A 27,217-nucleotide genomic window follows, 5' to 3' on the forward strand; every position below is an offset into this window, starting at 1 on the left:
TTTAACTTTCGAGAACCGAGGGGGGCGGGCCCGGGAAATCGCCCGCTTGCTAGGCGCTGCCCCCTTGAGGCCGAGTGGGGCCGCAGTCTTGGGAGGGGGGCGTGGGCTTGCAGGCTAGGAGACCGGCGCCTTTAAGGGGCGGGGTTGCGCCTTCTGTGGCGGCAGCGGATTGGCTGGGAGGAGTCCCCGGAAGTGATGCACGGAGAAGCCCACGTGTGCGGTGCCACCCCACATGGCGGTGCTCCTGAAGAGGTTGCTGCATCCCGGGAGCTCCCCGGCTGCCTTGGGCCGCCTCATGGGGCGGCGCGAAGCCAGCCTGGGCACTGATCCCGGGGTTGCGGTGCGAGTGCGGTTCGCCCCCAGCCCCACAGGTAACCTTGGCGGACGTGACGCTGCAGGCAGAGGCCTACCGTCTCTTGCCCGCCCCCCGAATATTCCGAACGAATCCCTTCCGGTGGAGGGGCAGTGAGACCGCATTATACGGAGATAGAAATATGTTTACGAGCGAAAATTATTCGCGTTGCCAGGAATTTCGTCCTTATCGTTCTGTACCATTTCTTTGGGTTCATTTTTCCTTGTGTACTCAAAACAACCTGTTCTAGGCACGATGCAGCGACCTTGGAGAAAGTAGTGTCCCTGCTCCCAGGAAGCCTACACTGGTAGGCACTGCTGCTGCTACAAACATGTAAAAAAAAAAAAAATAGCCGTAGTTTTAAACAGTCACATGTGTCATGCAGGACGTGAAGCACTGTAGGGGATAAGGGGTTAGGTAGGATGCTCAGGATTGCGTTGCTGAGGAGGTGCCATTAGAGTTGAGAAACAAGTAACAAGGAGCTAGGTACCTGAAGCCAATAGAAGGTACCTTCTGGGCAGAGGAAATTGGAGGTACAACGGTCCTGTGGTTAGTGTTGGAGCTTAGCAAGCCAGAGCGAGGCAGGGACCCATTGTCTACCCTAGTGGCCTCCCCACTAGTTCCTCAAGTTCTTTTCCTTCTGAGGCAACCTCCTACCCTCTTCACAAAAAGCACACCTCTTGTTATAAAGTCCTGGGTCCCAAAGCCACCATTGTAATGAGATCCCAGCTGCACAGGATGACAAGGATATTTCTTGCCAGGCACTATAGTGTAGAGCCTGCTCCTCAAACCACCACTGGGTTTGACTGCCTTCTGATTTCCAGTGAATTACAGATTAATACTTTTATAAAAATCCATATGAAGAAATTACTAGAAAATCGAAACTCTGAAAAGCATACAAAATATGAGACTTTCTATTGAATTCAACAGATGTAAAATTATCCTGTCAAAATGCTCTCAGTTTTTAGGCGTTTACTTTTTCTGTACCTACTTGGTTGTGAACTGCCAACAGTTTTCAGACAAGCTCTGATTTGGGTGCAAAGGCCTGGGGTTGTCTGGGTGCAGATTTCTGGCTTTGCCACTTGAGCAAAGCATTGAACCTCTGAGTTTTAACATCTGCCAAATAGAGCTGATAATAGTACCTACCTCATCATTTGAGGTAATCCAACTGAGGCACTGGGAAGGTGTGGTACCTCCTGGAAAGCACTTAACAAGCAGAAACCTCCTTTATGATGATCTTAAGTCTTGTTTCCTTGCTGGTTTGCTGGAAGAGCCCATATTGGCAAGGCGATTGACTACAGACAGAATATAAATCATTGTAATAGCTAAAGTTAATGGTACACTCTGATCAGCATTTATGCCTCATAGTGATCTTGTAAGGAAGGTTTCTATTTTTTGTTGCCAATCTCTCTTAACAAATTAGGAAATTTGTTAAGGCTCACAAAAATCAAGTAGACTGTCCAAGGGGAGCAGAATTTGAATCAAGATCTATAAGATGTCTTGGTTTCAACTACTCGACCCATGTCTTCTATCTTGGGGAACTCTGGTTTTGTGGTGTCCTTGCAATAACTAGCTGAAGGTGAAGGTGAAGTCGCTCAGTCGTGTCTGACTCTTTGCAACCCCATGGGCTGTAGCCTACCGGGGTCCTCTGTCCATGGGATTTTCCAGGCAATAGTACTGGAGTGGATTGCTATTTCCTTCTCCAGGGGATCTTCCCAACCCAGGGCTTGAACCCGGGACTCCCGCATTGTAGACAGATGCTTTACCGTCTGAGCCACCAGGGAACTAGCTGAAGGTCACCTATATAATCAGTTTGAGCTAGAGTCTGTCTGATCCCAGAGGATCGTTTCCTGTCTCATGCAGGCCTAGTACCTGAAGATGCAGATGAGCTCATTGTGAAGACAGGGCCGTGACCTGGTCCAAAGAAGGCAGGGTTAGGGGGGAAATGACAGCCCTGGGAAAACTGTTTACTCTAACTATTCAGTCAGGAATAATGAAAACAGTAAAGTCTTTTAAGAGTTTAAACTTGGGTGGAGAAATACAGTGGAGTCGAATATTAGTTTTCATTAGTATCTAAAGGCAGCATTCAGAGCATCAAGTAGTCAAAATTCAAAATGTGTGATGTGGTTAGTCCGTACAGTGCATAAAGGGTATGTGCAAAATGTAATTATACAGTATTTTCAATTAGCAAAGTTTTTTTTTTTTGCCCAGAGACCTCACTGAATTTGCATAAATGAAATGCACGTGTGAAGTGGCTTCAGTGACTAACCATCTGTTTCCCCTTTGGGTGAAACTTGGTCTCAATGCAAATCTCAGAGTAGAACGATGGGTGCAGGTGGGGAGAGCTGGAGCCATTTTACAAAATGATATGCTCCAAAACCTGGGTGTTCTTCCACTTCCAGGATGACGGTAAATGAGCCAGCCACCCCAGTCCTCTTTGTGATAGTCTGAGTGCTGGAGATATGGGACAGGGAGAGCCATCTCCTGGGCTTTGATGTTCCTTGGGCCCTTTTATCATGAGCAGAATTGACTTGGCCTTCATCTTCCCCGTCTCATCTGGGCTGCCCCTTCTTCCATCAGGCTTCTTGCACCTGGGTGGCCTCCGCACTGCCTTGTACAACTACATCTTTGCCAAGAAGCACCAAGGCAGCTTCATCCTGAGGCTGGAGGACACGGATCAGACCCGTATTGTGCCTGGGGCAGCGGAGAATATTGAGGACATGCTCGAGTGGGCAGGTGAGGCTGGCAGGGAAAGGACCCTTCTTCAGGGAAGGAGCAAGGTTCTCCCAGGTGGCGCTAGTGGTAAAGAACCCATCTGCCAATGCTGGAATCACAAGAGACTCAGGTTCGATCCCTGGGTGGGGAAGATCCCCTGGAGGAGGGCCTGGCAACCCACTCCAGCATTCTTGCCTGGAGAATCTCATGTACAGAGGAGCCTGGCCAGTTACAGTCCACTGGGTTGCAAAGGGTCGGACACCACTCAGCAATTTAGCAAGCCAGAGAAGGAGTGGGAGAAAGAGCCTGAAGGTCTTCTCACGGGGCCCAGGGTGGAGAACTTGGGGTCCCCGGAGGAAGGGTACGTTTGTATTGGCTGGGGGACAGGTACCACCCAGAAAGATACTGAAGCTCCCTGGGGGAGGAGGGGAAGCTCCAAGGCTCTTCTGAGATTCTTGTTTTTATCTTGGAATCTCACCTCCTCCTGGGAGCAGGCAGGAAACAGGCTCCAGAGCTGTGAAGAGCCTGAGGAAGCGCCAGCTCTTTTTGGCCATGTGGGAATCCTGGCCCAGCTCCTCAAATCTTCTGATTTCCAGGAGGAGCCAGGTAGCCAAGGTTTTTTGTTTTTGTTTCGTTTTTGATGAGTCCTTCCCATTGTCAAATCTGAACTCAGATGAACACATTGTATGAGTCAGGCAAAATGTGTGCAGCCGCTAAGTTGGCCTCCCTGTGGGAAGTTTAATTCTGAAGCCAGCTAAGCTCGGGGAGGACAAAGAGGCGTGTGTGTATGTTCCCCAGGTTGGTTGCTGCCTACCTGTCAGAACAGGGATAACTAGTTAATCTCCCTACCGGAAAATGCCCAAAACTCCAAGACTGTCTCGACATCGTGTGCTGTAATCTCAGGTAAATCATTAACTAAACTCTGAGTTACTGAAGAGCAAAAACTGATTTCATTTCTGTCTTCAACTATAGAAGATTGTAGCAGAAACTCAGTCGAGATTAGCTGAGTGAAAGAATTCATGTACCAAGGTCACTTACTGTGGTCCAGGTAGTATTTGAGCATAAAACAAAGACCCTGCCCTCAGTAAGCAGGGGAAGACAGACTTAACAAACAAACTGAATTCTAGCGACTTCCTTGGTGGTCCAGTGGTTAAGACTGCAAGCTTCCAGTGCCAGGGGCACGGGTTCCATCCCGGGTCAGGGAACTAAGATCCCATATGCCAGGTGGTAGGGCAAAAAAAATACAGGTGAGTTCATCCTTACTCTGATATGAAGCAGTAATAAGTGCTGTAGAGAAAGGGGTAGCAGGTGAGCAAACCAGCAGGGAGGGGTGGGTGCTCTTTGAGATAGGACAGACTTCCCCAAGGGGTGGACAGTAGCGCAGAGACTTGCACAAAGTGAGAAGTTGGCGCCGTGGCTGCCTCGCGGGAGAAAGCTCAAAGCCCAGAGTAGCAGATGTAAAGGCCCTACAGAAGCTTAGTGCTGGGCATATTTGAGGAGCAGCAAGGAAGCCAGAGTGGCCCAAGCACAGTGAGGAGACCAGTGAAAGTGTACATCGCTCAGTCGCATCCAACTCTTTGCGACCCCATGGACTGTATAGTCCATGGAATTCTCCAGGCCAGAATACTGGAGTGGGTAGCCTTTCCCTTCTCCAGGGGATCTTCCCAACCCAGGGATTGAACCCAGGTCTCCTGCATTGCAGGCAGATTCTTCACCAGCTGAGCCACAAGGGAAGTCCAAGAATACTGGAGTGGGTAGCCTATCCCTTCTCTAGTGGATCTTCCCAACCCAGGTATCGAACCAGGGTCTCCTGCATTGCAGTAGGATTCTTTACCAACTGAGCTATCAGGAAGGCCCAAGGAGACCAGAGGACTTGGAAATGTGACGTGAGGATACAGTGGTTGGCAAGAGATCGTGATCGGCCATGTGTGGAGCACAGGCTCCACATCCCGCACAGACCGTGCTGGGACAAGGGTGCTGGGATGAGCAAGACCGATGCGTCCAGCCTCTTGGAGCCCTTGGCTCGGCCCAAGGGTATCACCCAAGTGGGCAGGGATCCGCACCCCAGGTGGGTAACTTCTGGATGTTCTTGCTTCAGGAGTCGACCTGTAATTTATATAATATGAAATTCACCATTTCAAAGTGGTCTTAAGTATATTCACTGTATTGTGCATCTATCACCCCTCTAATTCTAGAACATTTCCATCAACTCGGAACTGCAAACCCGTGAGCAGGCACTCCCTGTTCCTCCTTCCTTCCTGCCATTGGCAACCACTAACCTCTGTATGGTTTGCCTGTTTGAGACATTTCATTTTGTGACTGGCTTATACTTAGCATTGGAGAAGGAAATGGCAACCCACTCCAGTACCCTTGCCTGGAAAATCCCATGGACAGAGAAGCCTGGTAGGCTACAGTCTATGGGGTCACAAAGAGTCGGACACGACTGAGTGACTTCACTATACTTAGCATAAGGTCCATTTATGTTGTTCAGTCACTAAGTTGTCGTAGCCACATGAACTGCAGCACTCCAGGTTCCCCTACCCTCCATTATCTCCCAGAGTTGCTCAAATTCATGTGCATTGAGTCAGTGATGCTAGCTAACCATCTCAGCCTCTGCCACCCCCTTCTGCTTTGGTCTTCAATCCTCCCAGCTTCTGGGTCTTTTTGAGTGAGTCACCTCTTCACCTAAGGTGGCCAACGTATTGGAGCTTCAGCTTTAGCATCAGTCCTTCCAATGAGTATTATGGGGTAATGTCCTTTAGAATTGACTGGTTTGATCTCCTTGCAGTCCAAGGGACTCTAATGAGTCTCTCTGGCACCACAGTTCAAAAGCATCAGTTCTTTGTCATTCAGCCTTCTGGGCTTCCCTAGTGGCTTAGTCAGTAAAGAATCTGCCTGCAGTGCAAGAGACCCAGGTTTGACCCCTGAGTCAGGAATATCCCTTGGAGAAGTAAATGCCAACCCACTCCAGGCAAGAATACTGGACAGAGGAGCCTGGAAGGCAAGAGTTGGGCTCAAGTGAGTGACTAAACCTCCATGACCAGCCTTCTTTAGGGTCCAGTTCTCACAACCATACATGACTGCTGGAAAAACCATAGCTTTGACTGTATGGACCTTTGATGGCAAAGTGATGTCTTTGCTTTTTGATATACTATCTAGGTTTGTCATAACTTTCCTTCCAAGGAGCAAGCGTCTTTTAATTTTACGGCTACAGTCACCATCCACTGTGATTTTGGGGCCCAAGAAGATAAAAATCTTCACTGCTTTCACTTTTTCCTCTTCTATTTGCCGTGACATGATAGCCTTCTGGTCCAGATGGCATAATCTTAGTTTTTTGAATGCTGAGTTTCAAGCCAGCTTTTTCATTCTCCTCCTTCATCCTCATTAAGAGACTCTTTAGTTCCTCTTCACTTTCTGCCGTTAGAGTGGTATCTGTTTATCTGAGATTGTCGATATTTCTCCCGGCAGTCTTGATTCCAACTTGTGATTCATCCAGCCCTGCATTTCACATGATGTACTCTGCATATAAGTTAAACAAGCAGAGTGATAATATGTAGCCTTGACATACTCTTTTCCCAATTTGAAACCAGTCTTGTTTTTCCATGTCCGGTTCTAACCATTGGTTCTTGACCCCCATAGAGGTTTCTCAGGAGACAGATAAGGTGGTCTGGTACTCCCATCACTTTAAGAATTTTCTATAGTTTGTTGTGACCCACGCAGTTAAAGGCTTTAGCATAGTCGGTGAAGCCGGAGAAAGTGTTTTTCTGGAATTCCCTTGCTATCTCTATGATCTAATGAGTGCTGGCAATTTGATCTCTGGTTCCTCTGCCTTTGTAAACCCAGCTTGTATTAATACATCTGGAAGTTCTCGTTTCACATACTGCTGAAGCCTGCTGTTGCTTATTCGCTCGGTGGTGTCCAACTTTTTGTGACCCCGTGGACTGTAGCTTGCCAGGCTTCTCTGTCCATGGAATTCTCCAGGCAAGAATACTGAAGTGGGTTGCCAGTTCCTTCTCTAGGGAATCTTCTCAACTCAGGGATTGAACCTGGGTCTCCTGCATTGTACGCAGATTCTTTACCATCTTAGCTACCAGATGGTAAAGCTAGGCTGAAACCTAGCTTGAAGAATCTTCAACATAACCTTGCTAGCACATGAAATGACCGCAATTGTGTGGTAGGGTGAACATTCTTTGGGATTGCCTTTCTTTGGCATTGGAATGAAAACTGACCTTTTCCAGTCCTATGGCCACTGCTGAGTTTTCCAAATTTGCTGTCATAATGAGCGCAGCACTTTAACGGCATCATCTTTTAAGATTCTAAATAGCTCAGCTGAAATTCTGTTACCTCCACAAACTTTATTTGTAGTAATGCTTCCTAAGGCCCACTTGACTTCACACTCGAGGATGTCTGGCTCTGGGTGAGTAACCACGCCACTGTGGTTATCCAGATCATTAAGACCTTTATTGTATAATTCTACTGTGTATTCTTACCACCTCTTCTTAATCTCTACTCCTTCTGTTAGGTCCTTACTGTTTCTGTCCTTTATTGTCCCCATCCTTCATGACACGTTCTCTTGATATCTCCAATTTTCCTGAAGCGAACTCTAGTCTTTCCCATTCTATTGTTTTCCTCTATTTCTTTGTGTCATTTATTTAAGAAGGCCTCCTTATCTCTCCTTGCTCTTCTCTGGAATTCTGCACTCAGTTGGATTTATCTTCCCTTTCTCCCTTGCTGTTTGCTTGTCTTCTTTCCTCAGGTGTTTGTAAAACCTCCTCAGAAAACCACTGTGCCTTCTTAGGTTTCTTTTTCTTTGGGATGGTTTTGGTTACTGCCTCCTGTACAGTGTTAGGAACATCCATCCGTAGTTCTTCAAGCACTCTGTCTACTAGATCTAATGCCTCGAATCTATTCATCACCTCCACTGTATAATCATAAGGGATTTGACTTAGGTCATACCTAAATCATCCCAAGATAGGCACAATAAAGGACAGAAATGGTAGAGACCTAATAGAAGCAGAGGCAATCAAGAAAAGATGGGAAGAATACACAGAACTCTGCAAAAAAGAGCTTAATGACCCAGATAACCATAATGGTGTATACCCTCACTCATGTAGAGCCAGACATCCTGGAGTGTGAAGTCAAGTGGATCTTTGGAAGCACTGCTGCCAATAAAGCTAGTGGAGGTGATAGAATTCTGGCAAAGCTATTTAACTTCCTAAAAGATGCTGCTATTAAAGTGCTACAATGAATATGTCAGCAAATTTGGAAAACCCAACAATGGCCACAGGACTGGAAAAGGTCAGTACTCATCCCAGTTCCGAAGAAGGGCAGTACTAAAGAATGTTCAAACCACCAGACAGTTGCACTCATCTCCCATGCTAGGAAGGTTATCCTCAAAATCCTCAAGCTAGACTTCAGCATTATGTGAACCGAGAACTTCTAGATGTTCAAGCTGGGTTCAGAAAGGGCAGAGGAACCAGAGATCAAGTTGCCAACATTCGCTGGATCATAGAGAAAGCAAGGGAATTCCAGAAAAACATCCACCTCTGTTTCACTGACTATGCTAAAGCCTTAGACTGTGTGGATTATCACAAAGTGTGGAAAACTCTTAAGGAGATGGGCATACCAGACTTTCTTAAGTGTCTCCTGAGAAACCTGTATGTGGGTCAGGAAGCAAGTTAGAACCTGTGAGGGACAACTCACTGGCTCAGAATTGAGAAAGAAGTACAACAAAGCTGTTTATTGTCACCCTGTTTATTAAACCTGTACACAGAGCATATGATGCAGAGTGTTGAACTGGATGAGTTAACACACCAGAATCAAGATTGCTGGGAGAAATATTAACATCCTCAGTATGTGGACAGTGTCACTCTAATGGCAGAAAGTGGAGAGGAACTAAAGAGCCCCTTGATGAGGGTGAAGGAAGAGAGTGAAAAAGCCAGCTTAAAACTAAATATTGTATTGAAAAAACTAAGATCATGGCATCCAGTCTCATCACTTCATGGCAAATAGACCGGGGAAAGGTGGAAGTAGTGACAGATTTCCTCTTCTTGGTCTCCAAAATCCCTGCAGATGGTGACAGCAGCCATGAAATTAGAAGACAGTTGCTTCTTGGCAGAAAAGCTATGACAAACCTAGACAGTGTGTTAAAAAGGAAGGACGTCACTTTGCTAACAAAGGCCATATAGTCAAGGCTCAATGGCAAGCCACTCCAGTACTCTTGCGTAGAAAATCCCATGGATGGAGGAGCCTGGTGGGCTGCAGTCCATGGGGTCGCTAAGGGTCGGACACGACTGAGCGACTTCACTTTCCCTTTTCACTTTCACACATTGGAGAAGGAAATGGCAACCCACTCCAGTGTTCTTGCCTGGAGAATCCCAGGGACGGGGGAGCCTGGTGGGCTTCCGTCTGTGGGGTCACACAGAGTCGGACACGACTGAAGTGATTTAGCAGCAGCAGCATGGTCTTTCCAGTTGTCATGTATGGATGTGACAGGCGTACCATAAAAAAAGCTGAGCACCAAAGAATCAATGCATTTGGACTGTAGTGTGGAGAAGACTCTTGAGAGTCCCTTGGAAAGCAAGGAGATCAAACCAGTTGATCTTAAAGGAAATCAACCCTGAATTCTCTTTGGAAGGATTGATGCTGAAGCTCAAGCTCCAGTACTCTGGCCACCTGATACGAACAGCTGACTTATTGGTAAAGAACCTGATGGTGGGAAAGATTGAAGGCAGAAGCAGGAGAGGGCAACAGAGGGTGAGATGGTTGAATGGGATCACCGATTCAATGGACATGGTGAGATGGTGAGGGACAGGGAAGTCTTGCATGCTGCAGTCACAAAGAGTCGGACACAGCTTGGCGACTGAACAGCAACAACAAAAAGCCTAGAGGTTTTCCCTGTTTTCTTCAATTTAAGCCTGAATTTTGCAATAAGGAGCTCATGATCTGAGCCACAGTCAACTCCAGGTCTTGTTTTTTTCTGATGTATAGAGCTTTTCCATCTTCAGCTGCAAAGAACATAATCAATCCGGTTTCGGTATTGACCATCTGGTGATGCCCATGTGTGAAGTCGTCTCTTGGGTTGTTGGAAGAGGGTGTTTGCTGTAATCAGCATGTTCTCTTGACAAAACTCTGTTAGTGTTAGCCCTGATCCATTTTTGTACTCTGAAAGCAAACTTGCCTGTTATTCTGGATATCTCCTGAATTCCTACTTTTGCCTTCCAATCTCCTATGATGAAAAGGACATCTTTTTTTGGCGTTCATTCTAGAAGATGTTGTAGGTCTTCATAGAACTGATCAGCTTCTTTGGCATCAGTGGTTGGAGCGTACACTTGGATTTACTGTATGTTGCATGGTTTGCCTTGGAAACAAACCGAGATCATTCTGGCATTTCTGAGATTGGACTGAAGTACTGCATTTCATACTTTTTTGTTGACTATGAGGGCTACACCATTTCTTTTAAGGGATTCTTGCCCACAGTAGTAGATAAAATGGTTATCTAAATTAAATTCACCCATTCCCATCTATTTTATTCACTGATTCCTAAAGATGCTGATGTTCACTCTTGACATCTCTTGCTTAACCACATCCAATTTACCTTGATTCATGGACCTAACATTCCAGGTTCCTATGAAATATTGTTCTTTACAACATCAAACCTTATTTTCACTACCAGACACATCCGCAACTGAGCGTCGTTTCCGCTTTGGCCCAGCTGCTTCGTTCTTTCTGGAGCTGTTAGTGATTGCCCTCCACTCTTCTCCAATAGCGTATCGGACACTTACCAACTTGGGGTGGGGGTGGGGCTTATGTCCTGGTATCATTTTTTTGACTTTTCATGCCGCTCATGGGGTTCTCTGGCAAGAACACTGGCGTGGATTGCCATTTCCTCTTCCTGTAGCACACGTTTTGTCAGAATTCTCCACTGTGACCTGTCTGTCTTGGGTGGTCCTGCACGGCCTGGCTCAGAGCTTCACTGAGGTACACATGTCTCCAGGACAAGGCTGTGATCCCCGAAGGGGATGTTGCGGCATGTATATTGTAGCATGAATGAATTCTTTCTTTTTTATGACCAAATAATATTCATTATGTGGAGATACCACTTTTTGCTTATTCATTCATCAGTGGTTGGGCATTTGGATTGTTTCTGCATTTTGGATCTGATGAGTCAAATTTCTATGAACGTTTACATACTATTTCTTATGTACATCTAGTGGAGTCGCTCTTAAACCCTGGAGCATATACCAGATGTTGGACATGCTAATGTTAGATCAAGAAGGAACCCCAGATGCATGTAACCCAGTCCCCCTTCTCTGACAAATGAAGCTATACCAATATCAACAGAACCAGTGATACTGGCAGCTGGGACCTACTGAGAGCTGAGATATGCCAGGCAGGGCACTGAGCCTTTCCATAGGCTGTCTTATTCCAGCCTCGTGATGACCCTCAGGAGAAAGTAAATGTTCGTGTGTTACGTGTTTGTCAGTCAGTCGTGTCTGACTGCGACCCCATGGACTGTAGCCGGCTCCTCCATCCATGGGATTCTCCAGGCAAGAATACTGGAGTGGGTTGCCATTTCCTTTTCCAGGGGATCTTCCCAACTCAGGGATCGAACCCAGGTCTCATCCATTGTAGGCAGACTCTTCATGGTTTGAGCCACCAGGGAAGCCTAAGTAAATGTTTGTTTCCTTCTTTTAAAACAGGAAACGGAGGCTCTACAAGGTGTCTTGCCTGGCCTTAGAGCTGGCCAGTGCCTTTGAGCCCAGGCCCCTCTACCTCCAGAGACTGTGGGACATCAGGTGTGCAGGATTAACCCTGTCCTTAGCTTCCTAATTCATTTGAAAGCCCTCTGAGGGCAGAAATACCATCATCTAGCTCTTCTGTCGGAGAAGGCAATGGCAAGCCACTCCAGTACTATTGCCTAGAAAATCCCATGGATGGAGGAGCCTGGTAGGCTGCAGTCCGTGGGGTCGCTAAGGGTCAGACACGACTAAGCGACTTCACTTTCACTTTTCACTTTCACACATTGGAGAAGGAAATGGCAACCCACTCCAGTGTTCTTGCCTGGAGAATCCCAGGGACGGGGGAGCATGGTGGGCTTCCGTCTATGGGGTCACACAGAGTCGGACACGACTGAAGTGACGCAGCAGCAGCAGCAGCTCTTCTGTGTCCCCTCTGCCTCTCCTGGAAGCATTTATAAGTGAAATCTATCCTTTGTGACCTGTGGAAACCAGACCTTGGGTTGGGGTTTGGGCTTGTAATGGATCACGTTTGATCTAACAGCATATGTTGCAGCTTCCATGTTCTACATGGAAGCCATTGGGCTAAGCACTTTGTGAGCGCTGATGCATTTAAGTCTTAGTCACTCTGCACAGTGGACTCTTAGCTCCACTTTTCAGAGGAGGAAACCAGGGCTTAGGAAAGCTAAGGACTGCAAGAGGCAGTCCACAGAGTGGGTAAGAGCATGGCCTTGGGACCAGCTAGCCTGGCTGTGGGGTCACACAGAGTCGGACACGACTGAAGTGACTTAGCAGCAGCAGCAGCCTGGCTTTGAATGTTGTTGTACCCACTTGTCCTTGGCTGGCTGACATGACACAGCCTCTCGGTGCTCCTGTGTCCTCCTTACTGAACGGGGTTCACAACAGCACCTACCAGGTTGGGTGGTTTGGAGCCTTAACAGTGATCACAGACTATAAAAGCAGCCTTGCAGGTTCATGGCAACACCCTTTGTCATGGTAGTCAGGGGCCAAGCCAGGAGTCCAGCTGGGCTGCTTCTCCTGAGTCCACTGTTCTAGGGCAGGGCTGGCTTGTCCCTCTTTGGGGCAAGGACGGAGGGAGAGGATATGCCAAAGAGGGTGTGGATCATGGAGCTGGTGCACCTCCATCCAACTGCTTACCCACCAGCCTCGTGACCTTAAGCGTTAATCCCTCTGTGCTTTACCTCTTCATCTGGAAAAGGGAAATTATAAGAGTGATGGCCTCATGGATTGTTGGGAGGCTTAAAAGCTCTGCAGTGTGTGTGAATTGCTTCTCTGGTGGCTCAGATGGTAAAGAATCCGCCTGCAATGAGGGAGACCCAGGTTCCATCCCTGGGTCGGGAAGATCCCCCTGGAGAAGGGACTGACCCTGGTATTCTTGCCTGGAGAATCCCATGGATAGAAGAGCCTGGCGGGTTACAGCCCCTGGGATTGCAGAGTCAGACACGACTGAGCAACTAACACCGCCGCCGCCAGGGTGCGTGGAACACTTGTAGCGGTGCCTGGGAACCTGTGCCGTGTCTTCATGGTCATAATCGTTTGGTGATTGCCCTCTGCCTGTGTTCCAGGCGTGCCTCCGGACGAGAGCCCCCGGCGCGGAGGGCCTGCTGGGCCCTACATTCAGTCTCAGCGACTCGCACTTTACGCCCAGGCCGCTGAAGCCCTGCTGAAGAGCGGTGCTGCGTACCCGTGTTTCTGCTCACCCCAGCGGCTGGAGCTCCTGAAGAAGGAGGCCCTGAGGAACCGCCAGACGCCCCGGTGAGAGCCCCAGCCTGTCACCGTGCCTCCCTAGGGGCAGCTGCATTCGTTTGCTCCTGCTGCGTAACAAATGACACCCAACCCACCTGCCTCAGGGTTTTGCAGGTCAGGAGTCTGGGCACAGCTTAGCTGGCTCCTTCGGCTCAGGGTTTCTCAAAGCTGCCATCAGGGTCTAGGCCAGCCTTACCGTTGCCTCGATTGCTAGGCTTGCCGAGGATCTACCTCCATCCCTCTCAGAGGCTGTTTCCTGGAGACAACAGTCCCGGCTGAGTGGGCCTCTCTTCATCGGGCAGCTCACCGCTTGGCAGCTGGCGTTACTTCAGGCGAGCCGGGGAGAAGGCGGTGGGCAGGGAGGGGAGCGAGCAGGGTGGAAGCCGCAGCCTCAGCGTCACCCAGTCGAGGAAGTGACGTCCCATGGCTGCATTGTGCTCTGGTCACCGGAAGGAAGTCAGGAGGGCCAGCCCGCACTTGAGGGCAGGGAGGACACAAGGCATAAACACTGGGAGGGGTCAGCTCTGCCTGCCACACTGGGCCTCAGGCTTATAAGGTCATTTAAATTCTCTCTTATCTGGGGACTTCCTGGTGGTCCAGCGGCTGAGACGCCGCACTCCCAATGCCAGGGGCCTGGGTTCACTCACTGGTCAGGGAGCTGGTTCCCACGTGATGCAACTTCAGAGTTCACATTGTTCTTGTTTAGTCACTCACTCACATCCAACTATTTTGCAAGCCCATGATCTGTAGCCTGGCCCCATGGACTGTAGCCTGCCAGGTTCCTCTGTCCATGCAATTTCCCAGGAAAAAGTACTGGAGTGGATTGCCATTTCCTTCTCCAGGGGATCTTCCCCACCCAGGGATCAAACCTGCGCTTCCATATCTCCTGCTTCGCAGGTGGATTTTTTTTACTGCTGAGCCACCTAGGAAGAGCAAGAGTTCACATGCCGCAACTGAAAAAAAAAAGATCCCGTGTGCTGGCACAGCCAAATAAATGTTTTAAAAGAATTCTCTCCTTTTAGATTAGCAAAATCTGTCTCATGTTTAGGAAGGTGTATATGCAGAGATCTGTCCCAGCCCTGACTCTGGCTCTCCGATTCCCTCTCCAGAGATAGTCCAAAGGTGTCTCCTCCAAAGACATGCAGTGCAGACCCTGATGAACACGTGCTGTTTCCCCTCCTTCTCTGCTCATATGGTATCACACATATCATATCATGCAGCTTATAGATGCCACTGGCTGTGATGAGGATCAGTCTGTGTGAGTCCATAAATTTCCTTGGGCTTGCAGACTACTCTGTCACAGGGCTGAGTCCTCACTCACTTCATCAGTTCCTTACTAATGAACATTCATGTTACCTCTAATCTTCTGTATTAAAAATAGAGGGTGCTGAGGATTCTAAAGGCGATCAATCCTGGGTGTTCACTGGAAGGACTGATGCTAAAGCTGAAACTCCAATACTTTGTCTACCTCATGCGAAGAGTTGACTAACTGGAAAAGACTCTGATGCTGGGAGGGATTGGGGGCAGGAGGAGAAGGGAACGACAGAGAATGAGATGGCTGGATGGCATCACCGACTCGATGGACATGAGTTTGAGTGAACTCCGGGAGTTGGTGTGGACAGGGAGGCCTGGCATGCTGTGATTCATGGGGTCGCAAAGAGTCGGACATGACTGAGCAACTGAACTGAACTGAGGAGCAGTGTTGATGTCCATCATTTTGCATGTCTGTAGAGTGTGTGTGTTGGGTTACCTCCCTAGATTTGGGGTTGCAGGGTCAATTTGCAACTTTGATAGATACTGTCTAGCGGCCCTTTATTCGTTTTACTCCCACCAGCATAGCATTCAAGTTCCAGTGTCCGTGAACTCTTTGGACACGAGCTTGGATATTCATATAAGGTCACAACATTCACTGCAGCATTACTTTTTAAATCATAAACAGTCTATTTGCCCATTGACAGGTTATTTTTTTTTTAATTACCATCTTGCTCTGTCTTGGAATCCATGAAGCCATTTATGATTGAACATTTAGGTCAGTGTCGAGGACAGTGCTTTCAAGTGTTACATTAGTGTGTCAGGACACTTTGGGGAGCAAGTAACAAATACTCTGTTTAAAACAGACAAACTGGAGCTTCTCATACTTTAATGTGCAGAAGAATCACCTGAAGATCTAGTTAACGGGCAGCTTCTGATATAGCAGGTCTGGGGAGGGGCTGCGATGCTGCATATCTGACAAGCTCCCAAGTGAGGCTGGTGTTGGCGGTCCACAGACCCCATTTGAGTAGGCAGAGCATAGGCCGCATAGACATTTGTCTTCTCACTCTGCAGCACCCGGAGGTGTGGGGCTCCAGGACGAAACCAGCAGCTCTGAGAAGGCGGGACTTGTTTTGTTCTCTTTCTGCCTCCCTTGCTGCCTCCCTCCCTCAAGTCAGTTCCAAGTGGCTGCAGCAGCTTTCTGGCTCACTCTCAGGCTCACTTGGAGAGGAAAATCTTTCCCAGAATCTTCATCATCCCCTACCTGCCAGGCATACGTCTCTTTGAATCTCAGTGACTAGAATGGTCCGGTGTGGACGGGTCAGTTGTATAGAGGAATGAGATTGTACACTTAGCAACACCCGTCGTGATTCACCCGCTTGGGTGACATTTGACAAGAACGTCAAGCAAGGAAGAAAGGAAACAGACTTGAGTCTGCTGTGCTATGTTATTACACTTAGTTCTCCCACACAACAACCTTATTATCCCCATTCAAGACTGAAGAGACTGCTGAGAGAGGTAAATGACCTGCCCAGGGTCATAGTTACCAGAGACATGGCTAAGGCGCGCGCCCGTCACCAATGCTCTTAGTGACTCTTAGGTCCTGCTCTGCTTCCCAACAGGTATGACAATCGGTGCCGGAGCCTGAGCCAGGCGCAGGTGGCCCAGAAGCTGGCCATGGACCCCAAGCCTGCCATCCGCTTCCGCCTGGAAGGGGAGGCACCAGCCTTCCAGGACTTGGTATACGGCTGGAATCGGCACGAGGTGGCCAGCGTGGAGGGGGACCCGGTCATCCTGAAGAGCGATGGCTTCCCCACGTACCACCTGGCCTGCGTGGTGGACGACCACCATATGGGCATCAGCCACGTGCTGCGGGGCTCCGAGTGGCTGGTCTCCACCTCCAAGCACCTGCTCCTCTACCAGGCCCTGGGCTGGCAGCCCCCACACTTTGCCCACCTGCCCCTGCTCCTCAACAGGGATGGCAGCAAGCTGTCCAAGAGGCAAGGGGACATCTTCCTGGAGCATTTTGCTGCCACTGGCTTCCTGCCGGACGCCTTGCTTGACATCATCACCAACTGTGGCTCAGGGTTTGCAGGTACCCCCTCCCCTGAGAGGTCCTGGCGAGACCATAGTGGTGAGGAGCTGGGGCCCTGGGTCAGGCTTCCTGGCCTTCAGTCTCAGCTGTGCTGTCCAAAGGCTGTGTGTTTTTTTTTGTTTGTTTGTTTTTTAGTTTATTGATCCTATTTTATTGTGGTTTGTGGGCTTCTCATTGTGGTGGCTTCTGTTGTTGAGGAGCACAGGCTCTCGGTGCATGGGCTCAGTAGTTGTGCATGGGCCCAGTTACTCTGAGGCATGTGGGATCATCCTAGATCAGGGGTCAAACTGGTGTCCCCTACATTGCACGGTGAATTCTTAGCCACTGGACCACCAGGGAAGCCGTGGCTGTGTGATCTGATATGAGTTCTTTCTGTTATTTGTCCACCATTTATTGAGCCAGGCACCATGTTAAGTTCTGGGGCTACAACAGTGAGCAAGGTGTAATCTATGGCCTCAAAGGAGCTTATGATCTGTGAGCCTTGGTTGCCTCATCTTTAAAATGGGGCTAAGTGTCTCCCTATCTGAGTTAAGTTCAGGTTCCCTGAGCTCCTGTGGGGCGCCAGCACAGTATCTGCCACACAATAAGCACAAAAACTACAGATCCTGTGATTATTGCGGTTATATTATTAGAGCAGAGTAAGTATGTACTCTTTGAGTATTACTAGTATTACTGTGACCCTGGTTTATTCCAAGCTGACCCAAGACGTCAGGCCCTCATCTTGATGATGCGCCAAGTAGAATGACCTCTTTGGTCAGGGGTGGTTTCTGAAAACATGGCCATAAATAATCTGCCTACTGCTTTTTCTGCTCTTGTCTTATTTAAGCCTTAAAATACCCACGAGAGGGATGTTTTATCACCACTGTTTGTTAGAAGCTTATGAGGCCCAGAGAGGTTGAGTAACTCACCAAAGTCACACAGCTAGTGAAGGATGTGGCCCAGGCGCAAGGCTGGCCGGGATGCCCACTGGCTGCGTGCGATGGGGCTGCGGCTCAAGCGAAGCAGCCGCTGGCTCAGCTTTCTCACTCTGACTGCAGTTTGAAATGCCCCAGGAAGCTCGTAAAGTACACTTCCGCTCAGACCCCATCCAAAACCAGTCAATCAGGATCCCTGGCCCACAGCCAGACAGATGAGCAGGCTGTTCTTGCAGCTCATGTCTTTGAGGGCAGTGAGGGCTGATTTAGGCAGATTCTGTTTTCAAGCTTTTTTTTTTCCCCTTAGTGACAGAATTCTTTCTGCAAATGAAAACTCATTCGGACCCTTGATACGTAAAATGACTAGAAATCAAATCTGTTTGGTCAGCCTTCCTTGTGATTGAAAATGCAATGGTGATGGGTGGTTTATGGGGAAGTGGGGTGTTAGAACACTGAGCAGCTGGGCCTCCTCACTTGCAGAGAACCAAATGGGTCGGACCTTGCCAGAGCTGATCACACAGTTTGACCTGAGCCGGGTCACCTGCCACTCAGCCCTGCTGGACCTGGAGAAGCTTCCAGAATTCAACAGGTGAGCAGGGAATCTGGAGCACTCCTCCCTGGGAGGAAAGGGCTCACGTGCTGATGCTGGGTCCCCATGGTGGATGTTTTAGTGGGGTCTGGAGTCACACACACTTGATTTTTACTGTGGTCTTAGGCATCTAGTGCTGTGTGACTGCAGGTAAGTCACCTAATCTCTTCGAGCCTCTGTTTCCTCTTCTCTAAAATGGGACTGATACCTTGAGACAACTCCTGCATGGTCTTTTCCTCCATCGGGCAAGATCCATGGTGCCCGACCCTAGCAGGCTTCTCTAGTACTGGAAGTGTAGAGGGGCCTCAAGAGAGCTTAGGGATCATGAGGCCGCCTGCCCCGGGCTCAAAGTGCTGTCAGGGTGATGAGGTAGAGGCTGAAGGGTAGCCCCACTATCAGCCTCTCTGGGGAGCAGGGATCCAGCAAAGAGAGGTCAGGTACCTGGGTTTGTTTGCTCTCCTGTCTTCCATGACCAGCCCCAGGTTCTGGGCTCATGTGAAGGCTGGAATGGTAATACATCTTTTTAATTTGCTGAGAATTTTTTTTTTTAAATGGGGCCAATAATAGTACTGGCCTTGTGCCGCTGTTCAGTTAAATTAAACCTCAAGCTATTTTGCACGGAGAAAGCACTTAGTAAAATGGCAGGTTTGTTCTTTGTCGTCAGTGTTCTGCTTGATCAACTCCTCCCCATCCCAGCCCAACCAGTGCAGTGAGTGCGTGCTGTCTCTTGCCGTGTTCTTCACATCTCAAGTAGTTCTTCCCTCTGAAGGTTTCCCTGGTGAGTCAGTGATACAGAACCCGTCTGCCAATTCAGGAGACATGAGATCGATCCCTGGGTTGGGAAGATCCCCTGGAGAGGGAAATGGCAACCCATTCCAGTATTCTTGCCTGGAAAATCCCATGGACAGAAGAGCCTGGCGGGCTGTAGTCCATGGGGTCGCCAAAGAATCAGACATGACTTAGAGACTGAAAACACCACCACAACTTCTCTCTGAAACCTCCGGCCACAGATACGGTTTGGATCCCTTAGCCACATCTCGGGCTAAGGGCATTGTGGGAAAGCCAGCGGACAGGTCTGTGGTTAGCAGGGCTGGGACTCCTAGATGCCTCCTCTTGAGCTGTTTTGGGAACAGGCTCTCAGTGTTTTAGTTGCGTGAGCCCAGGGGATTCACAGCTGCATTTGCCTCAAGGATGTTACTTCCCCCATCAGATGGGGCCACTTGTATGATTTTGCCCTGTTGTGCGTTTAATGGGAACAAGATGTCAAGAAGTTAAATAACGAGGCAGGTTCAAGTTCATACTGTAGTGGTGGGTATTTCTGCTTTTGTTGATTTGGGGGGGTGGGGAGGGATGCCGCAAGGCTTGTGGGATCACAGTTCCCCGACCAGGGATTGAACCTGGGCCATAGCAGTGAAAGCACTGAGTCCTATAACCACTGGACCACCACAGAACTCCCACTGGGCATCTCTTTCATGGGACATTCAGAAACAAGTGCAACATGCGCGTTGAATGCAGCTTGTATACCACCTTTCTTATCATGGAGAAAGTGACATCCTGGGGAGAATGGGGTCAGAACAGGGACAATACTTGGCGACCCATTCCAGTCCTTCCCAAAGTACAAGGGGAGTCAGGAAGATGGCCGTGGCTTTTGCTTGCAGTCAATGCCTGCAGGTTTCATACAGCTGAAGCTGTTCGCTTTAGGTAGTTCTGTAGGCAAGCCACTGCTGTGGCTATTTCAGTAGCAGTACTAAAGAGAGTAGTTGTCATAGCAGTGCTGGTGGCTTGGTGAAGGTAGTAATAATAACTGACGTTAGTCTAGCATGGGCTGTGTCCCAGGCACGGATCCCGGGACCTTGTGTGGATTATCTCAAGCAGGGCCACTAGGGTCTCTTGATTTCTTTCTTCCTGCTGTCTCATGTAGCTACAGAGGTCCTAGAAACAGCTTCAGTACAATTTCATGTGATTTCTCTTCATTTGTTTTTTTTTTAAATTTATTTTGCTGTGCCTGGTAGGCAGTATGTGGGGTCTTAGTTCCTTGACCAGGGATGGAACCCGTGCCCCCTGCAGTGGAAGCATGGAGTCCTAACCACTGGACCACCACTAGGGAATTCCCTTCTTTCATTTTAGAAAATGATGTTTTGGGGCCACGGCATGCCCTGGATTGCTTCCCAGAGGGTCTTGTCCTTCCACCCTCTGCCTCACCTAAGCCTCTGCTCAGACTCCCGGCCTGTCTCCGGCTCCCAGACGTGGCGGCCATGCTGGCCTTGTGCTCAGTGCTTCACAGACAGCCCCTCATTTACTCCACCCAGCGCCCTGTGAGGGAGGCTCCGTTGTCCCCATGGTAACCGATGAGTATCCTGAGCTCTGAGTGTTTGTGTCACTTGCTGCAGATGTCTGGCAGGGCTGGCTTCACTCCCAGGCCTGCCCGATCTCAGAGCTCATGAGATGGTCACCCATCCCTTGCTGCCCGCCTTTCTTCTACACCAGGGATAGGAGGGTATGCGCCTCCAGAACGGCCCTCGGCCCTGTGCTGTTCATGCCCTGGGGTCCCTCCAGTCCTGCCAGGGACAGGGTGAGGGCAGCCCAGGGACTGAGGACCGACAGGGCCTGGTTTGAGGCTTGGATTCTTAGAGTGTCTGCCGCTTCTGAAGGAGGGAACAGAAAGGTTAGAAGAATTCTGAAAAGGAGAAAATCTGACCTAACAGCAAAACTTGAGCTTTTTAACTGAGTCCTGAATTCAAACAATAGCTCAGGGTAGGGCAGCAGGCCAGGTGAGAGGCGCCAGGGAGCTGAGTCATAGGCAGACCATCGGGAGCCTCCCCACTGCTCCAGCCCGGCTGGAGGGAGAGCATCCCCTGGAAGGAGTCATTTTGCAAAGCCTACCCACTCCCCCGGGGAGGACGATTTTGGCAGGACTGGGTGTGGCCGCAGCAGCATGGTCCCTTGGCTTCTTCTGCAGGCTGCACCTCCGCCGGCTGGTGGGCGACGAGACCCAGAGATGCCAGCTGGTGGGCCAGCTGCAGGTGCTCGTGGAGGAGGCGTTCGGGAGCCAGCTGCAGGACAGAGGGGTGCTAGACCCAACCTACGTGGAGAGGATCATCCTGCTGAGACAGGTGTGGGGTCAGGAGCCCAGAGATCCAGGGAGCGGGTGGCACCCCACTCCTCCCCGTTCCCATGTCAGGGTCGCCCCCCGCCCCCCGCAGTCCGTTCAGTGACCGCCTCTCTCCCCAGGGTCACATTTGCCGCCTGCAAGATCTGGTCTCCCCAGCGTATTCCTACCTGTGGACACGGCCTGTGGTGGGTCGAGCGCAGCTGGGTGCCATCTCGGAGAAGGTGGACATCATCGCCAAGCACGTGCTGGGGTGAGTTCCCACAGGCGGAGCTCGGGGTCTGCACCTGCCTCCCCTGTCTCCCTCCCAGGGCCCTCTCCACTCCAGGGCTTGGCGGTCAGGCTTGCAATCCGGCCCCAGAGCTAGCGAGAGGTTCTCAGTGAGAGGGTCACTCACGGCACTGAGAAGCCCAGGCTCCCCTGGAAGACGCAGTGGTTCTGGCTCCAGGATTGGACCCACCTGGATGCCACCGCAGCCCAGCCACTCACTGACCCAGTTATTAGGTTGGTGCAAAAGTAACTACGGTTTCAGATTCTGAATTTGAAATCATTATAACTAGGCTCAAACACATCTTCATTCATCAAAATTGGAACCATTATAATCAACGCATTTTTGCCAATGAGAAATAAGTTTGCTTATTCCTGGAACATAAAAATCTCTGCTTCAGGATGGAAAGTGATATATAACAAAACCACATTTATTTAAGAATCTATTCCAATATCACATGGCAAAGTTCAACAAAGCAAAACTGTTAATTGCTTTTGCACCAACCTAATAGTTCACCTGCCAGGTGACTTCCATTTGTCCAGGTTCCTGCACGTCCTTGAGCTTCCCTTTCCTCCTCTGCAGGGTGGAGATGATACTGGGTCTCATTGTTCACAGTCACAGGGCTCTTTAGATCGTGAGGGAACAAGGTGCAACCAAAACTGGCTTAAGCAAGAGGGGAATGATTCGTGTACATCATTGCAGAGGCCAGAAGGGTCGACTTGAGGCCCAGGTTAATGCAGGGGCCAAAAATAATGGCACTGACACCTCGTTTCTCCCTCTGACCCTTTGACTTTCTGCTGCACACTCCCCCAGGCCAGCCGCTCTTTCTGCAGAGGTTCTGTGTTAGATGGATACATGCGTGTCTCCCTTACCTGCATTCGGATCAGGTAGTTCGAGGCTGAACAGCTCTGCCCATGTCTCTAGGGTCCTGCTGTCTTTAGGTTGTGCCTGTGCTCTCCCTCTCTCTGTCTCTTTTTTTTTTGGCTACACTGGGTCTTTGCTGCAGCAGGCGGACCTGTTGCAGAGCACAAGTTCAGTGGTGGTGGCATGTGGCCCAGGTTTTGCTCTTGTCCGCATGGTCCTTGGTGGCTCACGGTTCAGCCAGAGGAGGAAGGAGGAAAGGGAGAGGGGACGGGGCGCTCCTTCCGCTTGAAGCCCTGGCTTAAAAGTTATACGTGTTTCCACTTACATCCTGCTGGCCTTAACGCCTGCCTTGTGGCCACGCCAGGCTACAAAGGAGTCCAGAAAATGTAATTTTTACCTTGGTGACCACATGCCCAGCTGAAAATCGTGTTAGTATATGTGAGAGGGAGAAAGGATCCTGAGGATCAAAAGCTGCCTCTCTCAGTCCCCACTGTGGGGGTAAGAGGGTAGAACCACAGCCCCGATTCCTGAAATTCACTCTGATGGGGCCTGATTGGCCTGGTTTTTCTGCCTCGGAACCAGTCACAGAGGCCTGGAGAATGTGATACATTGACCAGCTTAGGTTAGGTTGTATGCGGGGCTTTGAGTGGACCCCCAGCCAAAGCTCGTGGGCTGAGGATGGAGCCAAGTCATTCCACAGGGAGTGTTAGGGCCCTGGTATTAGGAGGAAGGGGAATGGAGGCTGAGCAGCAGACCCCACAAATGTCCATTTTACTTAACTTCCCAGTTTTGTTGTGAAGATTATGTTTGATAGGAATAGCAAACACTCGTTTGTATACTTGCTTACACATGTGTGTGCAATGTGTTAAATATCATATGTGTTAGATATATAGATTGCTAGTGGGAAGCTGCTGTATAGCACAGGGAGTTCAGTTCAGTGCTCTGATGACCTGGAGGGGCGGGATGGGGAGTGGGAGGGAGGCTCAGGAGGGAGGGGATATATGTATACATACGGTTGATTCATTTTGTTGTACAGCAGAAAGTAACACAACATTGTAAAGCAATTATACTCCAGTGAAAAAAAAATACACACAAAAGATCTGTGCACAGGTATGTGTGCTAATGGTAAAGAACCCACCTGCTAAGGCAGGCGACAGGAAAGACACAGGTTCGATCCCTGGGTCAGGAAGATCCCCTGGAGAAAAAAATGGCAACCCACTCCAGTATTCTTGCCTGGGAAATCCCATGGACAGAGGAGCCTGGCGGGCTACAGTCCACAGGGTTGCAAAGAATGGGACAGAACTGAGCAACTGTACCCATGACATGATGTGTGCTGTGCATGTGTGTATACCCTTAAGTTCTCAGCAGCCTCATAAAGGAACTGCTATTGTTACCCCCACTCTACAGATGAGAAAGTTGAAGGCCAAAGTGGCTAAGAAACTTGTTTAAAATAATGCAGCTGTTAAGTTGGAGGAGCAGGGATTGAAAGTCCAGCTGGCTGGGGTGAGAGAATGGATGTCCTGTCGTGTTTTCTGTTGCTTCTCCTTGGTGTGAACTGCTTGAACAGCACCTGATAACAAGAAGCCATCACTGTACCGCTAAAACATACATTTTGAAAAGATAAGAATATAATTAACGTGGCAAAAATAAAAACAGTCCAAGAGGATTTATAGCAAAAATTGTATTCCCTCCTACTAAGCCCCCAACAGAAAGACAGTCCGAAATAGCAGTTTCCTTTGTGAAAGGTCTGCATAGTCAAGGAAATGTGTATATAACTTCATTCTTGCAGTTTCTTAATTTAAAATTTAATTGTTACTCGTTCATTCAAACCTCTTAAATGTGGATTTAAAACCTAGAAATTATTTTTCAATGTATGTATCAGGAATCCTATTTTTTTTAAACAATGCTATTTATTTATTGATGTAGTTTTGGCTGTGCTGAGGTATGCACTGCCGTGCAGGCTTTCCTCTAGTTGAGGCAAGCAGGGGCTACTCTGGAGCTGTGGCGCCTGGACTTCTCATTGAGGTGACTTCTCTTGTGGAGCTGAGGCTCTTGGGCGTGTGTGCTCAGTAGTTGTGTCTCCCGGGCTCTAGAGCACAGGCTCAGTAGTTGTGACACACGGGCTTTGTTGCTCCTTGGCCTGTGGGATCTTCCTGGATCAGGGATTGAACCTGTGTCTCCTGTATTGGCAGGTGGATTCTTTACCACGGAGCCACCAGGGAAAACCCATGAATCCCATTTTTTAATCCTTATCCCTCATCTGCCCCGTTCCAGAACCCTCTCTGGATTTACTACTCTTTTTAGTCATATCTAGATAATCCTTATTTTCCACCTTTTTACACAAAAGGTACAATATAGTACAATCACACCAGTACTTTGGGGGGTTTTTGGTTTAATTTTATTATTTTTTTATTGAAATACAGTTGGTTTACAATATTGTTAGTTTCAGATGTACAACATAGTGGTTCAGTATTTTTATAGGTTGTACTCCATCTAAAGTTTATGAAATAACAGCTGTATTTCCCTAAGTGTCTTTTTTTTTTTGCTTATTTGTCTGTTTGTTTTTCACTTAACAGCATGTCTTTAGAGTGCTCCTGGCTTAGAGAGAATCCTCCTCCTTCTCTCAGCTACACCTAGTCCCTTATCATACCACTTCACCATGATTTATTTAACTCACCTCCTGTTGATGGACATTTGCTTCCAAATTTGCTGTTACAAACAATGTCGCAGTGAATAACCTTGAATAGACACCATTAAGCACCCTTGCAAGCATATCTCCAGGCTAAATTTCCCTGAGGTATTATTAATAATACTCCGTTAATTTAGGACATTCTTTATGAGGCCGTCCTAGTTCACCAAACTAATGTCTTATCTCCCCACCCCTGTCATGGGATTAGATTTTAGGGACACTCTGGGGCTCCCACTCAAGGCGGGAAAGCTGACACCCACATGTTGAGCAGCAGCCAGTTGTGTCGAAGTCTCTCTGCCCATGCCAAGTCCTGGGCCAGCTCTTATTAACGTGTCCTGGCTGCCATTGTGGGCCTCCTGGGGCCTGTCACTTTCACCAGCTCCTTGGCAGCCTGCTTCCCCATAATGACATTGAGGAGCTTGTCTGTTTTTACCCTATATTGCATTTTTTTTTTTAAGCATGGTTGATTTACAGTGTTGTATTAATTTCTGTGGTACAGCAAAGTGATTCAATTATACATGTAGATACTCTTTCATATTCTTTTCCATTACGGTTTATCACGGGATATTGAATATAGTTCCCTGGGCTATACAGAAGGACCTTGCTGTTTATCCATTCTATATGTAATAGTTTGTATCTGCTCACCCCAAACTCTCACTTTTCCCTCCCCCCCACCACACCTACCTTGGCAACCACAGGTCTTTTCCTTATTTTTTCATAGATAAGTTCATTGTGTCGTATTTTAGATTCACATAGAAGTGGTATCACATGGTATTTGTCTTTCTCTTTCTGACTTGCTTCACTTAGTATGATAATCTCCAGGTCCATCCATGTTGCTGCAAACTGTATTACATTTTATATTTTCAACATTTCCTCTTCTCCATTTCATAAATAGCAGCAGTCACATAGTCTAGTTTTAAAATGCAATAAGAATGGTTACGTTTCTCAAACTGAAACTGAATTGCTCAAGTACTGGAGTGAGTAAGGAAATGTGCCCTGGAAGGCCATTGGTTCCAATTTCCTCATGAACCCTGTTCCTGAGCTGGAAGCCCGCCAGCTTCCCAGTAAGCCAGCGTGGGGGATGGAGTCTCTGGCTGTTTCAGGAGCAGTCAGTGTCAGAGTTGGCGTCAAGGATTGTCTGCACTAGTGAAGGTCTCCAGCCTTGGCCTGTCTTTAGCCCCGCTCCCATCTCTTGCTCTAACTCTGAATCAGGGCTGGGATGAAGTTTTTGCAAGACCGGCTCTGACTGATTAGGAACTTTCTCTTGAGCTCAAACATGCTTTTGGAAGAGGGTCTCAGCTGGACTGCCAGGAAAGTGAGGAATGGTTGTTGGCCCATTGTACCTCCTGAATTGTTTCAGTTTGTGGGCAAGGAATGGTTATAGCAGGTGGTGGCAGGGCCATTACTGGCGCTGGGTTCTCCTGATGTCTTTCTTTCTGCTCTTCTCTGCTGCATCCCCTGGAAGTCTTTATTTATTCGGTTGCACTGGGTCTTCATTGCTGCACGCAGGCTTTCTCTAGTTGCGGCAAGCGGGGGCTACTTTTTCATTGGAGTGTGCGGGCCGCTCACTGCAGTGGCGCTCCTGTTGTGGAGCACGGGCTCTCGGCTCACAGTTTCAGTAGGTGAAGCACTCAGGCTCAGTAGTTGTGGAGCATGGGCTATGATGCCCTGAGGCCTGTGGAATCTTCCTGGACCAGGGATCGACCCCAAGTCCCCTCCATTGGCAGGTGGATTCTTATCCACGGTACCACCAGGAAAATCCCAGAGGTCTTGAAGCCATGTTTCAGATCATTTCTCAGAGGGCTTCATTCTTCCATCCTGTATCTTACTCATTCGTAAGTTTCTTTTTAGATCCTCTTGCATTGT

The 27,217-nt window shown here is 48.8% G+C and overlaps 1 protein-coding gene across 2 annotated transcripts in view; it reads left to right on the forward strand.

The window, feature by feature from the left end:
- The first annotated feature begins 78 nt into the window (after nucleotides 1–78).
- Nucleotides 79–27,217, forward strand: part of EARS2 (glutamyl-tRNA synthetase 2, mitochondrial) — a 37,117-nt gene continuing 9,978 nt past the window's right edge. Inside the window, exons 1-7 of one of the 2 annotated variants that reach the window (XM_055409680.2) lie at nucleotides 79–371; nucleotides 2,933–3,088; nucleotides 13,392–13,581; nucleotides 16,446–16,918; nucleotides 18,313–18,421; nucleotides 21,381–21,534; nucleotides 21,653–21,783. In XM_055409680.2, the coding sequence (XP_055265655.2) occupies nucleotides 233–371; nucleotides 2,933–3,088; nucleotides 13,392–13,581; nucleotides 16,446–16,918; nucleotides 18,313–18,421; nucleotides 21,381–21,534; nucleotides 21,653–21,783 (1,352 nt within the window). In that variant the 5' untranslated portion in view covers nucleotides 79–232. The remainder of the gene's footprint in view (nucleotides 372–2,932; nucleotides 3,089–13,391; nucleotides 13,582–16,445; nucleotides 16,919–18,312; nucleotides 18,422–21,380; nucleotides 21,535–21,652; nucleotides 21,784–27,217) is intronic. The other variant, XM_055409681.2, reaches the window with a different exon arrangement.

Source organism: Moschus berezovskii, chromosome 27 (genome assembly GCF_049115385.1).
Source record: "Moschus berezovskii isolate FMDL1 chromosome 27, NW_MosBer_1.0, whole genome shotgun sequence".
In the NCBI taxonomy this organism is placed as follows: Eukaryota; Metazoa; Chordata; class Mammalia; order Artiodactyla; family Moschidae; genus Moschus; species Moschus berezovskii.